Source organism: Aulonocara stuartgranti (genome assembly GCF_965226115.1).
Source record: "Aulonocara stuartgranti genome assembly, chromosome: 6".
In the NCBI taxonomy this organism is placed as follows: domain Eukaryota; kingdom Metazoa; phylum Chordata; class Actinopteri; order Cichliformes; family Cichlidae; genus Aulonocara; species Aulonocara stuartgranti.
In genome coordinates, this window is record NC_138944.1 from 31,641,393 (window position 1) to 31,656,760 (window position 15,368).

The following is a 15,368-nucleotide window of genomic DNA, read 5'->3' on the forward strand; positions in this document are numbered from 1 at the left end:
TTTAAGTACAACATCCAAATTCAAAGTTCCTATATTCTAAGCACAATAATATTCATGTGTTTTGTATTTAATTCAAGCATTACATTCGTGGAAATCATTCCATCTTCCTTTTACATACAGCATAATCCCTCTGCATGTTTTCCCCTCATAAATGAGACTCCCAAGTTGTTTTCTTCATTTTCTATCATTGTACCACAACATGAAGCCAGGTTAATGTATAAATATTGTTTATTCATGGAATGACAACCATCATATTTTTATTATACCCTTAGGGTATGGAGTTCTTCAATTTAGATCCACACACTAAAGGCAAATCTTAGTTTGCAGCTTTGATTATTTCAAGGCCATAAAAAAAACTTGCCGCATTACACAAAACTAAAAAAGCAATTCCTGAGGTAGAGCAAGTCTCAGTAAAACCCAACACCTTCAGGTTTCACTTTACTGAACAGATTTCATTTGATCCAGGTGACACAGGTTCAGGCATCCTGGAGCCGACAGCTCCATCTCCTCAATAATCTTGCTTGACTTCCATTAGACACAAGCCGGGAAGGTGACCATTTGTGCTAGGGGGAGGAAAAACAGGGAGGAAATGGTTCAGAAATGTATGACTGGAGGGCAGAATGAGGCAGAGACGCTGCGGGGTTCTCACCTGGCGTGTCCGAGCAACACAACCACAGACAAGGTGCCAGCCGGGAGGAATCTGAAGAGCTTCTGCAGGCAGCGGTCTAGCTTCCTCATCACGACATCCATCTGCTGTTCCTACGCATATAAAACATAAGAGTCATCATTATACATGTTCTGTACATCAATAATATTCTGAAAAATGTAATTACCAAAGATGCTTTTAGCTCTCCTAATTGAATTCAATTTTATTTTTATAGCTCCAAATCACAACAGGAATTGCCTCAAAGTGCTTTTTATTGCAAGAAAACTCCAACAATCATATGATTCCCCTATGAGCAAGCTCCTTGGCGACAGTGGGAAGGAAAAACTCCCTTTTAACAGGAAGAAACCTCCAGCAGAGCCAGGCGCAGTCATCTGCACAAACATATTGCAGCATAACTATTACAGGAAATGAACCTATACTGAGATTGGATTCTTATAAAAGAAAAAAACACAATGCAGCACTATCTATATCAACCAATCACACGGAGATATCCTGAAACCACATGATGACATCCATCATACTCCATTCGTTAAACGTAGCAGCTTATCACGCTCACCATAGGGATCTGTATTTGTAAGATCGTGCCAGCTAAGCATCTAAAGATAATCATGGTCCCAGCACTATCCAGCTTTCTGTTTCTCGTACTCTTAAATCCAATTTAACAAACTCCAGTGGGGCTGTCACTTGGCCTCTGCTCAGAGTAACCCTGATATACTGTGAGCTCAAGGCTGCAGTTTTATCCCTGCGCTCTACAGAGTTATTTAGAATTCATGACGTGTTTTCTTTTTTCTCTTTTGAGGTGCTGACACGCTGTGTGAATTCTGGGATCAGTTTGATTTTCCACAGGAGGGAGAAATTAATTACTAGTCACATTTCAACTCAATAAAACCTGACCACACGTTCAGAAAGTGTGCAGATAGGAAAGAATAAAAGTAACTAACAGATTCAAATTCTTCTGTAAGACTTTACTATATTATATTTTTGGTCATATTCTTAATTAGTGAAGTCATCTGTGTGTGATGTTTCTTCTTGGTGTAGCCTTTCCTTTTTCCCTTTTTATTTGGGATTTTTATAGGATGACACAACAGAACTGCGTTATGACCCAGGATGGTTGAAATACTTGTTCAAAGAAAACAACAGTATTGAATTCAGAGCCTTGGAAAAAAAAACCCAAACATTTCAAATGAGACCTTTTTGTGCACATTTCCAGATCAACATTTTTATGCTTGACTTGACTGGAGTAGCTTTGCATGACTCACAGTTCTGCCCTGTTAGCAGGCCCCGAGTTCACGCGCTTTCTGAAAACAGGTCGTTTTAACTCCCCTCACTTTCAGGTCAGCTTTTTGATTGGCTTCCCTCTCAACCATTTTTGGCTAGAAAGAAAATTCAAATGGTTCCAAAAAGATGAGAATTATTTTGTCATTTTTACAGCCAAAATTATGAAACAAGTCCAGGCAACCTGTGTCAAACACGGGTGATAAAGGGTTAAAAAAAAGAACAATCTACTCGTTACCTGAGCGCTGCTGTGCCTGTGGGTTGTCTCCTTAATCTCCGCTCCAACCCATGAAGGCAAATGGACCGGTGTCAGCGATGGACAGATGAGGTAGTTCTTCTTCCACAGATCCTCAGAAGAGTTGAGCGCTGCGCGTCTGTCCTCTGAATTCACAAACACTGACAGCCGGACATGTTAGACTCTGAAGTGTACGCAAACGTCCCACACAGCACGTGCAACGCGTGATAAATGTAGTTTTCGCCTTACCTATGCGTGCATGTCCTGTGGATTCTTTAGGCTTGGCAGATAGGATGACTCTCTTAACTGTGCCAAAGTGGCCAAATGTCTCTCTGACTGACTCCTCACACAGTTCAGATTTAGAGGTATTGAGATGCAACCATTTGTTTATTTTAGCAGGAAGTAGCCCGTTTACTGTTTTCACAGGAGTGACATCTAAGCATTCAGCATCTGACGCATGCCCATTAACTTTTGTGGAAGTGCTGATGCACTCAGTCATACTGTGGTTCATTTTAACAGCGTAGAGGTGACGGGCATTCAGAGCGTCACCCATCAGTGCTTTAAGAGTCACGTCCAGATCTAGCATTGACTCACACACCGGCCTCTGTACCTAGAAAATAACAAGTAGTTGGAGATAATCTGCATAAATGTGGGCCTAACTGCAGCACAAAGGGAATAAATAACAGAAGCAAATGGGGAAAAAAAGGAAAAGGAAGAGAGCTACCTTTATACTCTGCCCGAGCACATTAAGGCCATTCAGAGTTTTTACCGCCAGCATCGCTCCCTCCAGCAACTCAAACTCAATCTCTGCGTGTACCTGGGAGATCAAACACTTAAGCATTCAAGCAACGGTGAAGAATTTCGCAGCTCTGGTTTTATAGCGAATTGGTGAAACAATGAAAGCGATGCACACCCTGACCACTGTGTTCAACATCTTGACTTTTCGAACGGCTCCGCAGAAACTAAACAGCTGCTTCACGTCTCCGTCAGAGAAGCCTGTGGGGAACGGCCCAGCAAACACTACGCACATGTCCTGAAGTCTTGAGCAAGTCTGCAGGGAATAAATAGACAGAGTAAATACAAGCAAGCGAATGTCTTCAAAATGATACAAAGCGCTGGCGAAAAGCCTCACCATCTGATGGTGCCGCTCCTGATGAGGGAAGTAACTCTTCAGATGGTTTGACAAGGTGGAAAACTGAAGGACGGAGAAGAACGGCTGCGTTTTCAGATTTCGGAAAGATTTAAGCACCTGGAGGGGGGCGGTGCATAATGAGTTAGGTGTAATTGGGCAGAAGCAAAGCAGGAAGAGTTTACAAGAGGAAAGTGAGGGTAAATATGAAAGAAAAACAATGAACCAATACTTTCACATGTACTGGAGAAGGAGTCAGTAACGTCTAAAAAGCTTTTGGGGGGTTCAGTCGAGTGTTTCATTACAGACACAAGAGACATCACCTTACTTCTTACCTCTTTGTCTGAGTTACACTGCTTGTGACTGGAATCTTTTCCTAAAAAGGCTACTGAACGTCCAAGTGCGTGTAGCACGTCAGAAAACCTGCACAAGAAGGAAAGACAGAGGACCTGTCAGCAGCAGGTGAACAACTCAATCCATCCACAGTATTCTGAGACGACTTTAATGCCTAAATTTGTTTTCTCATTTCAGACTTTCATAAAGTTGGTCAGTCTTAGCTGGTAGCTGAGGCCACTGGATGGAAAGAGATCCAAAACAAGACAAAAACAGATTACAGAGATCAGGAGGCCGATTGCAAATAGTTTCACAGTGTGTTAAATACCTCTGAAGATAACACAGTGGGTCACATGGGTCAGTTCCTACATGCTTACTGCAGGAGGTTTACATCCTGTTTTAAAACCTACATTTCTTCAAGTGCTTAATTTTCAGGTGTGCAATGCACTGCCTTAACTTGAAGGTTAAAAAAACCCGGACAAAGACACAGTTCACTCAGCTCAGAGCAAACATGAGACAATCCACCCCAGCAGACCTCCAAAATATGTGGACATTAACTACTTGACCTGACCTGCAACACTAAAGTGACATTTGTTATTCTACAATTCCATTTCATCCACTTCTCCTCCGTTTCACCCACTCCAGCGATCACCTTGAAGCTGAATGCAGCAGATTGAGTTTATTCGTTCAGGGTTTTCTCCTTCTCTCTCTCAGTAAATGACAAGCAGGGTCATTTAAGTTATTTGACCTTAAATTATATATAATGGCAGCATCTGAGCGCAGTAAGGTTAATTTTCTGACCTGCTCCACCTACAGGTTACATCAGGTCACTTTATAATTTGTTAATGCCTGGCTATAAGAAAACCCACACCCTCTGCTGTGTGTGGGGTTTACACATGACGAGAAGGAAGAAAGACTGGATGAGTAATCCCAGCATGGCTTAGTGGATCACTGTGTTTTACGTTTTTAGTCAGACCCATGTTTTTTTTTTTTCTTTTTAAGGTTACCCAAACACAAGTTACAGACTGACCTGCACGCTAACAATATAGAGACTGTTGTACCTGTGACTCTGTGAGGGCTCCTCTCTTGTTTCTCTCCACAGCGCCTTCCAGTGAATCTCTAAAACCTGACAGTAAGCAAAGGAAATGTTAGATTATTCCTGTGTGTGTGAGTGTGTGTGTGCTTTTCCAAATATGATTTCCTACCTGGCGAGGTCCTGTTTTGATAAAGTACTGGGCCAGCTCTAGGGCTGCCAGAGCATCCTCAGTTGGATGATGACCCAACATATCTTCTGTTTGTATTTTCCTCCTGAGATACGAGTGGAAAATTAGGTTATCGATCACAGTGGGACAGAAATATTTAGAGATAACACGAGAACTCACTTCAGTATGATCCCAGTCAGAACCTTGAGCTTATACCTTCGCCCACACTCCCTCTTGTACAGCAGTGACGTGTCAATTACATGCTTGTGGATGAGCTGCGGGGCGGGCACAGACGCAGTTCATGTTAATGACAAAACTGAAGTATTTCTTTTAAGATATTTTCTCTGAAATTACAGGACATGATTACTGCTGGAATAAAGTACTATTTCAGCCGAGTCAAGATGATCATGTTCTAACATTTCTGATAAATGTTAAAAAGCTGCCAATATCCTGCACACAGTGTTTTGTTTTAATATTTTGTTTTTGTGAGCCATGACTTCATCAGAAGGTTTGAAAGAAATCACTCACTTTCAAAGCTATGAGGTCATGTTCAAGAGAATGGCCCACCAGAACTGCCTCATGTGGCAAAATCCTAATAAGCATTTCTTGAACATCCTGCAGAGTCGTTGTTACTCGTTGCAACATCGCAGGTGTGATACCAGAGAATCTATCAGGAGATACGAGCAGTGTTGGAGAAAGAATTTCAGACAGAACAATGAATATGTTTCTATAAGATGTAACATATGACACTGACTGACACAGATTCCTGTACAAACATAATGTGACTCTTAACAATTTATTAAAACTCGAGACCATAAAAAAGCGTGTGTACTTGGTACAGTAGTTGAGAATGTGGTTCGGAGGTTTCACCAGCTCATCCATTAAACACTTCCCATCACCGTCCACCAGAGAAACTCGAGTTAGCTCTTTTCCATCTTTTGTTACACACTGAAACATAAAATAAACATAACAGTGAGTGAATGCAAAAACTCAATCATACTAAAAATTGCAGGAAAAAAGCTACAAATCGATGTTATGGATGTAACCTTTTGTGCTGCAGTTGTTATCATAGGCATAGTCAATGAGATGCTAACACAGGCATGTGAGTGGAAGCTTCCTATTTACAGAGGCACACTGCCCTGCTGGGAAACACTGGGCAAAGAAATGGACATAGTGCTACAGTTTTTTTTTGTTTGTTTGTTTATTTTTAATCTGGGATCTGGTTTTCAAAAGTGTTGGGTAAGTCAAAAATCAGCCACACAATATAGCGCCGTACAGGTTGTTAGCTGTCAGCTGCACCTCTGTGATGCCACCTGATTCCATCGTGGAAAATGGGAAGTGACAAAATATTTTAGTCTCTCACCATTTCACAGTCGATTCCAAAGAGGGGGCTGCTGTCAGTCACACAGTCAGCGCAGTTTGTACACACAAATTCCTCAAAGCCGGGCATTCCTGTTTGAAAACAAATAAACCAACAGGTGAGGAGGAGACGCTGAGCCCACACAACACCATACCACTCATATTCAAGGTCAAAGCTCAAAGTAAATCTCGCCACTCAGCACTCATGTTGAAATGCCCCAGGTTGGCTTATTTTATTTTTCCATCTAATATTTGGTAATTTTGTCACAAGATATAGTTTAAAAAATATCAGATTACTGTTTTAACACACTAAACCCCAAATGGGCCCTGATCCTTCAGAGATCAGTGCTCAGGAGCACAGAATAAAGCTCTGTATGAATGGGTTGCTACGGCTTGTAGTAAAAAGCACCTTGGGAGTAGAAAAGTGTTAGATAGAAACAAGAAGAAGCCAAGTGGCAATTAAAAAAAAGGATGGAAAACAGAAACAATTGTGATTGATCCCAGTATGAACATCTATTTTTCTTTTCCTTTTTGTTGGATGGCCATGACAACATTAAAAAAATGCATCGACAGAAAAAAGATCCCTCTCATCTCTTATTTCATGATTTTTTTTTTATTACCAAATGTAATATTTGTAATATTGTGTCAACTCTTAGTTGACACAATATTACAAAGAGAAAAATTCTTACCTTTAACAGGGTAGTTATTCTTGATCATCTCATCCTCTGTGAGAACATATGCTGTGAGTCCTCTCCTCTCGGTCCCAAACACAGTGATGATTGGGTGGTTCTTCATCGCTGCACCAGTGCACAGAAAAAGTGAACACAGGTACAGAGAAGAGCAAAAACCTTACATGAAAACTCAAAAACACCAGAGAGATCGAATATTCTTCACTTAATGTTACAGTATAATAATATGATGAATATTAATAAGAAAAGATAATAGGAGCTAAATGAATCCATCATCCATCACATGATTCTCACCTTCCTGCAGTTCCTCATCTGGTTTGGAGACAGACAAACTGTCCTGTTTGGGAACTTGACTGGAAAAGATTCCAGATACTACATCTACAGATGATGGCGTGAAGGTGACCCTCTAAAAAAAGTAAGATTTATTTATTTTTTTGCTAAAGTGCTACGAATATGACTTCACTCATAAATAATTTGATTTGCCGTGTTTATTTTCCCTCTTACAGAAGTGTAGCTGGTCCTGAGGTGCTGCAGACAGAGGTAGTGTTTGTAAAAGTGATTCTGTGTCAGGTCCTCCACAATCACAACATTTACACCTTTAACCCTTCTGTGATGGCGGAGACAGCACCAGCTGGTAGACAGAAAAAAACACATTTTAAATTATTATTATTATGTGAGTATAACGGCACAGTATGAGTTACTGAGGACTCTTTGACACCAGCTGATGGGGTAGATAACACATTACTACTGCAGCTGTTACCTGGGCTTTTTGATGCCACCTGCTTTCCCGAGAGCGGCATACTGCAGCAGCTCTGTCAGTTCATTCAGGGCGATCGGTTGCTGAAGGCAGTCAGGCAATATCGAAACCCTTGGCAAGCAAGAGGCAGGTCCACACTGCAGCACCTCATCATCTCGCTGTTCAGTTTTAAATCTCTTAGCCTCCTCCTGAGCTGTGTGGGTGCTGTTTTTCCTTTTCTTTGCTTTGCACTTTGCAACTGTGGAAGACTCCATGTTCCAGCCAATTATATTTACACTGGAAGGCAAACCAAAAACATATTTCAGTTTGGGTAGAGCTAAGATTTACTGATGCTCCTTTTTAAATGTGCAATGTTTGTAGGTTCAAATAAGTGCAGAGCAATGCAGCCTTGTTCTGTAGAGCTGGAGCTCAAACTTTAGAGTTACTAATATAGCTGTGGGCATTAAAAACAGCTAAGAATCACACGCTGTCAGTGAGCTTTTTCATTTTCATGTTTACTTAATTTTGGAGCTGGTAATTGTTCGTTGAACTGTATTTTCGACAGGCAGTTTAAACCAAAATAAAATACAGAAAGACTATGCTACGTTTACAGCACATTACCCAGAGCTGGGGAACTGAAAACACAGCGAAGCCATTTGTTATCAACAAAAGTTCAGTTTCACAAATTAAAGTGCTCATAAATGCTGGTTCAGCGGACGACTTTCTTATTCTTCTCTTTCTGGTTAGTTAGTTTATTTATATCAGAGTCACAGTTACACAGGAAATCTCAACCTAGCTGAAATTTTAGTTTAAATCAAATTTGAAGTCCGGTATACGCGTGAGATGTATAATAAGGGTAAAATTGTGTAAATACCACACGCCATAGGTCCGGTTTGGTCCAAAATTATATGTTTCTGCCAATATCTTCAGTTAGTAACACATGGCTAAAGCATGTGTTACTAGTTTTGTCTTGTAAGTGCAAATAAAAACAGGTACTAGCACTACTTCCTGTCTGTAACTTAAAAAATAAAACACGAGTAGCTACGGCTATGTGCATGTAGCAGAATTGTTGTTTATAGATTAGCATTTTCTAGTTAGTTCTTAATTTTTATTCCATTTTGACTTTTTTGTTTAAAATTGAGCTTGGTTTCAGTTAGTTTCCAGGGGGAATTTTCTTTGTTTTAATTTAGTTATTGTTATTTAATGTTTAGATTTATTTGTTAATGGTTTCAGTGTTATTTTTCACAATTTTTTCAATTATTATTGTATGAAGCACATATTTCAGGGGCAAGCTTCAGGAAAATCAGCAAAGTTACTACAATAAAAACACAGCACTTTTTAAAAGCAGCTGGCTCACAGGCATGCAGACAACCACAATCTCAGTATACACGACGTCAGTGCCTCATCAAGCATGTTGTAATAAGGTTTTTACCAAACAGATACTAAAACAGGATATTTCATCTATAGTTTTTATTCTTTTTGTTTTAAACATTTTTCGAGTTCACAAAACCGTTTCTGATAGTTTAATTTGACGTTTTTAAGTCGTTTTTATTTTTGTTTAAGTTTTTACAAAAGTGGAGTATTTTTCACACATCTAGTCTTAGATTTTGTTCAGTTTTTTGTTAACTATATAACAACCTAGCTGCTTTGAGTGTTAAGAGGTCTTTTATTTTGATAAGAAATCGTAAGACGGCAACAGAAGCTCGACTATTTTTGACTCTACAGTGATGCCTGCCGACTTGCAGGCTTAAATAATCGAGCTCGGAGCTACAGATGCCGTTTTGAAAGAAACAGCGCGAATTCCCCGAGTTTTCAATTAATGGCTAAAGTCAAGCTCCTGCTATAGTTCACAGTTTCTCATAGAAAGACGGTCGCAGAAACATCACCGTGGCAAAATTAAATAACAGCTATGACCACAAAGAAATTGGCGAAGTAAGTAAAATTAGCCTGTTTGCTGGCTTATCTGCTAACCTAAACAAACCGAACAAAGGAACGTGTTTTGAAAGCAACGAATAAGTTTATGTCGATTACAAGTTACGTTTTTCAATATTGTTTTAGATAAATGCTATAAGTACATCTGCGAGGACAGCGTATTCAGTTAAAAGTAGAATTGTGGTTCACTGTAAACTTTAAATTCAGGTGTTGTTACGATATACACACTATTTTATCTTCGTCCCTTCGCAGGGAATTAGGATTGTTGAGACAGCGGAGCAAGTCCTCTGTGTCGAAGAAATCTGTAGTATCAAGTGAGTATGCCACGTTCAAATCGGATTTGTTTGACAGTTGATTTTTTTTTTTAACACTGGATCATGGCTGTGAAAACTGTCTGGTTCTTTCAGATCAAATATTTTCTTATCTGATTGTGATCGACTTTGAGTCCACTTGCTGGAGAGAGAAAAACAACCGCAGCCAAGAAATTAGTAAGGAGCAGATTTAACATTCACAGTTTACATCCGGGTGATGTCCTTACTGTTTTAACACCGGCCCATCTTTTCTTTCTTCCTCCCTGCAGTCGAGTTTCCTGCTGTTCTGCTGAACACGTCCACGGGGGAGATGGAGTCTGAATTTCACACTTATGTTCAACCCCAGGAGCACCCCATCCTGTCTGACTTCTGCACTGAGCTGACTGGGATTACACAGGTGTCTGCAGCATACACATTTAAAAATGCCAGCATGCTCTGTGTTACATTACAACCAACTTTTATTTCTCTCTTGTACAGATGCAGGTTGAAGCAGGGATCCCGCTTCACATCTGTCTCTCGCGGTTCAGCCGTTGGCTCCAAAACCTTCAGCTCGAAATGGGAGTGGCCTTTGCCAACAAAGACCAGAGATGTTCGGGACCGTCTCAAAAGCTGTGTACTTTCCTCACGTGGTCAGGTAAAAGTTCTCAGTATATTGGTCTACACATCTGTAAGCTCAGCATTGCTATGAATTGACATTGGTGAACCACTGGGGTCTCAATTGTATTTTTAAACTAGCTATAGAGAACCATTAAATCTGCTCATTTACTGCAGTTCTTAAGACTATTTAAGGTATTAAATGGTATAAAATGAGCAAAAGTGCACTGAAATTTGTGTTCTTTGGTCTCTGCTGGGTGTCAGACTGGGATCTTGGAGTTTGTCTGCAGTACGAGTGTAAACGCAAACAGCTTCATAAACCTGATGTTCTCAACAGCTGGATAGACCTGAGAAGCACATACCGGGTAAGAGTTTCGAAGGTGTCTTTGTTTATTGTATGTTTTATTTAAGCATAAAATGTTTAAATGGGTGTCAGTTTTAAGGTAAAAGCACAAAGACTAGAATACAGATTTAAGTGAGTCCAAAAAGGCATATATTATGCAGTAAAAGGAGTACATATTTTTATTAAGATCTAAGATGTCACAGACTGTGTAATTGAGCTGATTTACTCTAATTACCTCTGCTCATGTGGTTGTTTCTCTAACTTCTTTTTGTTTTTCCAGCTTTTTTACAACAGGAAACCCAAAGGCCTGAATGGAGCTCTTCAGGATCTCGGAATACAGTTTTCGGGCAGAGAACATTCTGGTATGTGACCAAGTGTAGATAATTCTGTATTACACACGACCATCAACCTAACGGCCTAACCCTTCTTTGTTTTCTCTCTCAGGTTTAGATGATGCCCGAAACACAGCTCAGCTGGCAGCAAGAATGATGAGGGATGGGTGCATAATGAAGGTTACTAGGAGCCTGGAGAGGGTGAGTGGCCGGCCGATGTCGCCCTTAACGAACCCCAACTCTGGAAATCCTAGCATCCCTCATCATCTTCCAAATTTAAAAGCTCTGTGAAGATAATAATATAAAGGAAATTTGCTCTGTGCAAAAACATTTTGATTGTGGACATTTTTTAAAAATGTTGTACTGATTTAGATTTTATTTATTAATAAAATTATATCTTTAAGTTTGTATTTTGTGTGCTTGGAGAGAAGACAACATTAGAACTAAGTATACTGTATTGCCAATGGTGTTCGCTCGTCTGCCTTCACACACATATGAACTTTAGTGACGTCCCATTTTTAATCCAAAGAGTTTTATGTCAGTTCACCCTTTGTAGCTGTGATAGCTTCAGCTCTTCTGGGAAACCTTTCCACTGGGTTTAGGACTGTTTATGGGAATTTCTGACCGTTGTCTGGAATCACATTTGTAAGGTCAGACACTGATGTTGGATGAGAAGGCCTGGCTCGGAGTTTCTACACTAACTTATCTCAAAGGTGTTCTATTGGGTTCAGGTCAGGACTCTGTGCAGGCCATTCTTTCACACCTGCATCCATGGAAATAACTGGAAAACCTGAGTTTGGAAATCCAATTATTTTGCTGGCTGAGGGAATGCTGTTGGCAATATAGTTTATGTAACTCAGAAGAAGTGCTTCCAGAGTTAATTTGATAGTTAATGGGTTGTACCATTCAGATACTGATTTAAAATCTTCTCTGTGTCCTGTAGACCCCGGTGATGGCCAAACCAGTGTTTGGAAACACTGCCTGTCCTGCAGACAAGAAAGAAAAACCTAATGAGAATGAAAAGAAAAATGCAGTCATCCGTAGCAAACACTCATCATTTAAAATTCCCCTCAAAGCTTGTCAAAAACAACCATGTCCCGAGGAGATTGCTCAAAACTTTGCCACAGAGAAAAACCCAAGCTCCGTTTACAAATCTGCTCAAATCTGTCAAAGCCTGATCTCACCAAAGACTCTTCTGAACGGCACGATGGCGCCGCTGTTGAGGCACGGCAGGAAATCAGTCACAGCAGAGGCTGCCCCTAGCCTTTCCACCTCAGTTGTTACAAACTGTGTTTCTCCCCAGAATAACAATAGCAGTCTTATTCTGTGTTCCACTACCGTGAGCTGCTTTTCAAATCTGTCTCCACCAAACTGGGCCTCAAAAACAGAAGCAATGCTAGGATCCACGGAGAAAGAGGAGGGTGCGGAGCTTTTAGTGGAAACTGAGGAGAGGTGCGGCTCATATGACGACATGGTGTTGGAGGGTGATGTTAATGAAGCAAATGATGAATGTGATGCAGAGTACATGTCCGAGTTTGATAGTGGATCTTATGATTGGTTAGAGCAGCATACTTCACATTCAGCAGGAAGTCGGCTCACTTTGAATGATGATATGAGAGAATCAACTGGAAAGAGCTCTAAAATGCAAAAGATTACCACAGATTCTACCAGTAAAGGTCAAAAATCTCATTGTTGTATCTTAACAGCAATGAACAACAGAACAACAACAGAAACGATGCATTCAGTGACCTCAGATATTTATTTTGCTGTGCCTAAAACTGTTAACATTGGTAAATCAAATCAGTGCAACACAGGACTTAGAACCTCCCTCCAACTTCACAAAACATCATATGTTCCCACTAAGAACTGTTCGATTAGGCCTAATCCTTTTGTCCCAGAAAAAACCTCCACCCCCAACACGTCCTTTGCCCGGCCCAAACCCGCCATCACACAAATCCCAAAACATAAAGACACTCTGAGATCCTCCTTTACCATCTACACCGAGCCGGCCAAACAAGCTACAGCTCCCTTGCGTCCTTCCTCACACGGCAGTGTCCTCTCCTCTTTGTCAACCAACGCTCTCCCCTCTCGTGCCGACCGTTCCATCATTTCTGTGAGAGGAGCTCAGAAGATCACTTCTCCACTGTGCGCGTGCGGTCGTCGTGCAAAGCGTCAGGTCGTGTCAAACGGCGGTCCAAACCACGGTCGAGGGTTTTATTGCTGCCCAGTCCGCCGATCGGGCAGCGGAGGACGGATGGAGAAAGGGTGCGAGTTTTTTAAGTGGGAGTCGGCCGTGATGAAGAGCGCATCAGCGGCCGCTCCTGCTGTCGGATCCTCTGTTTCACTCTGTCAGCTCAACTCCACTGTGTCCCATCGTCCAGCCCACACGTCACTGCTAAGGAAAAGCTACTGAAATCCTCCATCATACATTAGTACAGGGGTAGGCAACTCCAGGCCTCGAGTGCCGGTGTCCTGGAGGTTTTAGATGTGTCCATGATCCATCACAGCTGATTTAAAGGGCTAAATGACTCCTCAGCATTTCTTGAAGTTCTCCAGAGGCCTGGTAATGAACTAATCATTTGATTCAGGTGCGTTAACCCAGGGTGCGATCTAAAACCTGCAGGACACCGGCACTCGAGGCCTTGAGTTGCCTACCCCTGCATTAGTATTATTGGTGGAAAGGCTAGTATTATGGCATCAATGCCAATCAATATCACAAACTAACCACCTCTGATTACCAGTTTTAATTAACTCTTTATATAAATATAGGCATTTATATACATTTGTAACTTTACATACTTGTTAATAATTTCAAACTGAATTTCTGTTATCACTGTGGTCCACCTGGAGAACCTTTGAGACACACCAGGGGGACCTGGCCCATGTGTTTGGGAAACACTGGATTCATTCATTACTACACTGATCAATAACTGGGGCCACTCAAAAGAGAAAATAATTTATTATTATGTTGTTTATATTAAATATATTTTTAAATTTGAATCAAGGGTCCATTAAATTCTTTTATAATAATAAAGTTGATTATATTTGTCTGCAGGTAGAGAGGAACCATGATCTTTAACAGAGTATAGAAAGTATTGACCACCAGAAGGCAACTTCTCTGTTGGTGTTTAGAATATCACAAAAACAACTAGCTGGTATAAGCAGAGTGTGGAAAAAGTAACTACATATAACAAATGTTAGGGAATTCTGCTTGTATTGCATTTTTGAAATAAATATCAGCTAATGTATCAGAATATTGGCTTTTTATATCGCTAAATATTGGTAGAAGCATTGGTCCTAAAAATTGGTCAGGTCACGTTTGAATCTGTAGGAGCCAGAACTCAGGCTGAGTTTTAGTAGCTCAAATAATTCACTCAATGACAAGCAATTCAGTGTATAACTGTTGTGTAATTAGTTTGGTTAAAATTCTGTCTCTCTCCATTAATATGAAAATATTATTAAAAATGTGAGACTGTTCATTTCTTTGTAAGCTAGCAAACTTACAGATTCACCTGCGGTTGAAATAATTATTTCCTCGACTATTTCCACTGTGACATAACCTATTGGTTACAGATGGTCCCAGTTTGAAGTTTAAGCTTCCAGTTGAGTGTTGCCACCACTACAAAAAATCAGATGTGACAAGGAAAGGCGGGTCTGACTGTCAAACCACACACTGGCTAATGACTTCTGACTGACAGCTCATTAGGTAATAATAATGTGGTTTTTAAGATAATCCCATGACCAAAATTTTTTAAAAAAGACAACTTTATTTATTCAATGTGTTCCAAAATGAGTGACTGAGCCCATAAACTCGAGAGGTCATGTCATGGTGATTTTTCCATAGACTTCAATAGGGCTGGATGTCTTTTTTGGAACCACCGGCATCGCCTTCTAGTGGCTTTCAGATAGTGTTCAGGGTTTTTTTTATACTATCACATAATCTACATGTGATAGTATAATTTTTTTTTATACCATCTATGGTTCTATTCAATTCAATGCAATTTCAATTCATTTTTATTTATATAGCACCAAATCACAACAAAAGTTGCCTCAAGGCGCTTCATAGATACAGAGGAAAAACCCAACAATCATATTACCCCTTATGAGCAAGCACTTTGGCGACAGTGGGAAGGAAAAACTCCCTTTTAACAGGAACAAACCTCCGGCAGAACTATATGGGGCTTTTTCTTGTCAAACAATATAATGTACAATAGCAATTTTAACAGAAAAA

The 15,368-nt window shown here is 40.4% G+C and overlaps 2 protein-coding genes across 3 annotated transcripts; one reads left to right on the forward strand and one right to left on the reverse strand.

The window, feature by feature from the left end:
- Positions 1 to 210: 210 nt before the first annotated feature.
- On the reverse strand, positions 211 to 10,176 carry rexo5 (RNA exonuclease 5). Of its 2 annotated transcripts, none has more exons than XM_082536225.1 (19): positions 10,096 to 10,176; positions 7,650 to 7,922; positions 7,394 to 7,520; positions 7,184 to 7,295; positions 6,890 to 6,997; positions 6,205 to 6,293; positions 5,674 to 5,789; positions 5,370 to 5,508; positions 5,022 to 5,116; positions 4,845 to 4,947; positions 4,701 to 4,765; positions 3,642 to 3,729; positions 3,310 to 3,426; positions 3,091 to 3,228; positions 2,902 to 2,994; positions 2,427 to 2,787; positions 2,181 to 2,338; positions 650 to 759; positions 211 to 563 (listed from the first exon to the last, which is right to left on the reverse strand). In XM_082536225.1, exons 2-19 carry the CDS (start codon positions 7,898 to 7,900, stop codon positions 509 to 511), a joined length of 2,325 nt encoding a protein of 774 aa, XP_082392351.1. In that variant the 5' UTR covers positions 7,901 to 7,922; positions 10,096 to 10,176; the 3' UTR covers positions 211 to 508. The 2 variants fall into 2 exon arrangements, with proteins under 2 accessions (XP_082392351.1, XP_082392350.1); XM_082536224.1 differs by lacking the exon at positions 10,096 to 10,176 and adding an exon at positions 8,500 to 8,636.
- Positions 9,125 to 15,302, forward strand: eri2 (ERI1 exoribonuclease family member 2). The gene is made up of 9 exons (XM_082536226.1): positions 9,125 to 9,557; positions 9,810 to 9,871; positions 9,965 to 10,045; positions 10,138 to 10,265; positions 10,346 to 10,502; positions 10,727 to 10,827; positions 11,086 to 11,167; positions 11,250 to 11,338; positions 12,081 to 15,302. Exons 1-9 carry the CDS (start codon positions 9,535 to 9,537, stop codon positions 13,548 to 13,550), a joined length of 2,193 nt encoding a protein of 730 aa, XP_082392352.1. The 5' UTR covers positions 9,125 to 9,534; the 3' UTR covers positions 13,551 to 15,302.
- The last annotated feature ends 66 nt before the right edge of the window (positions 15,303 to 15,368 follow it).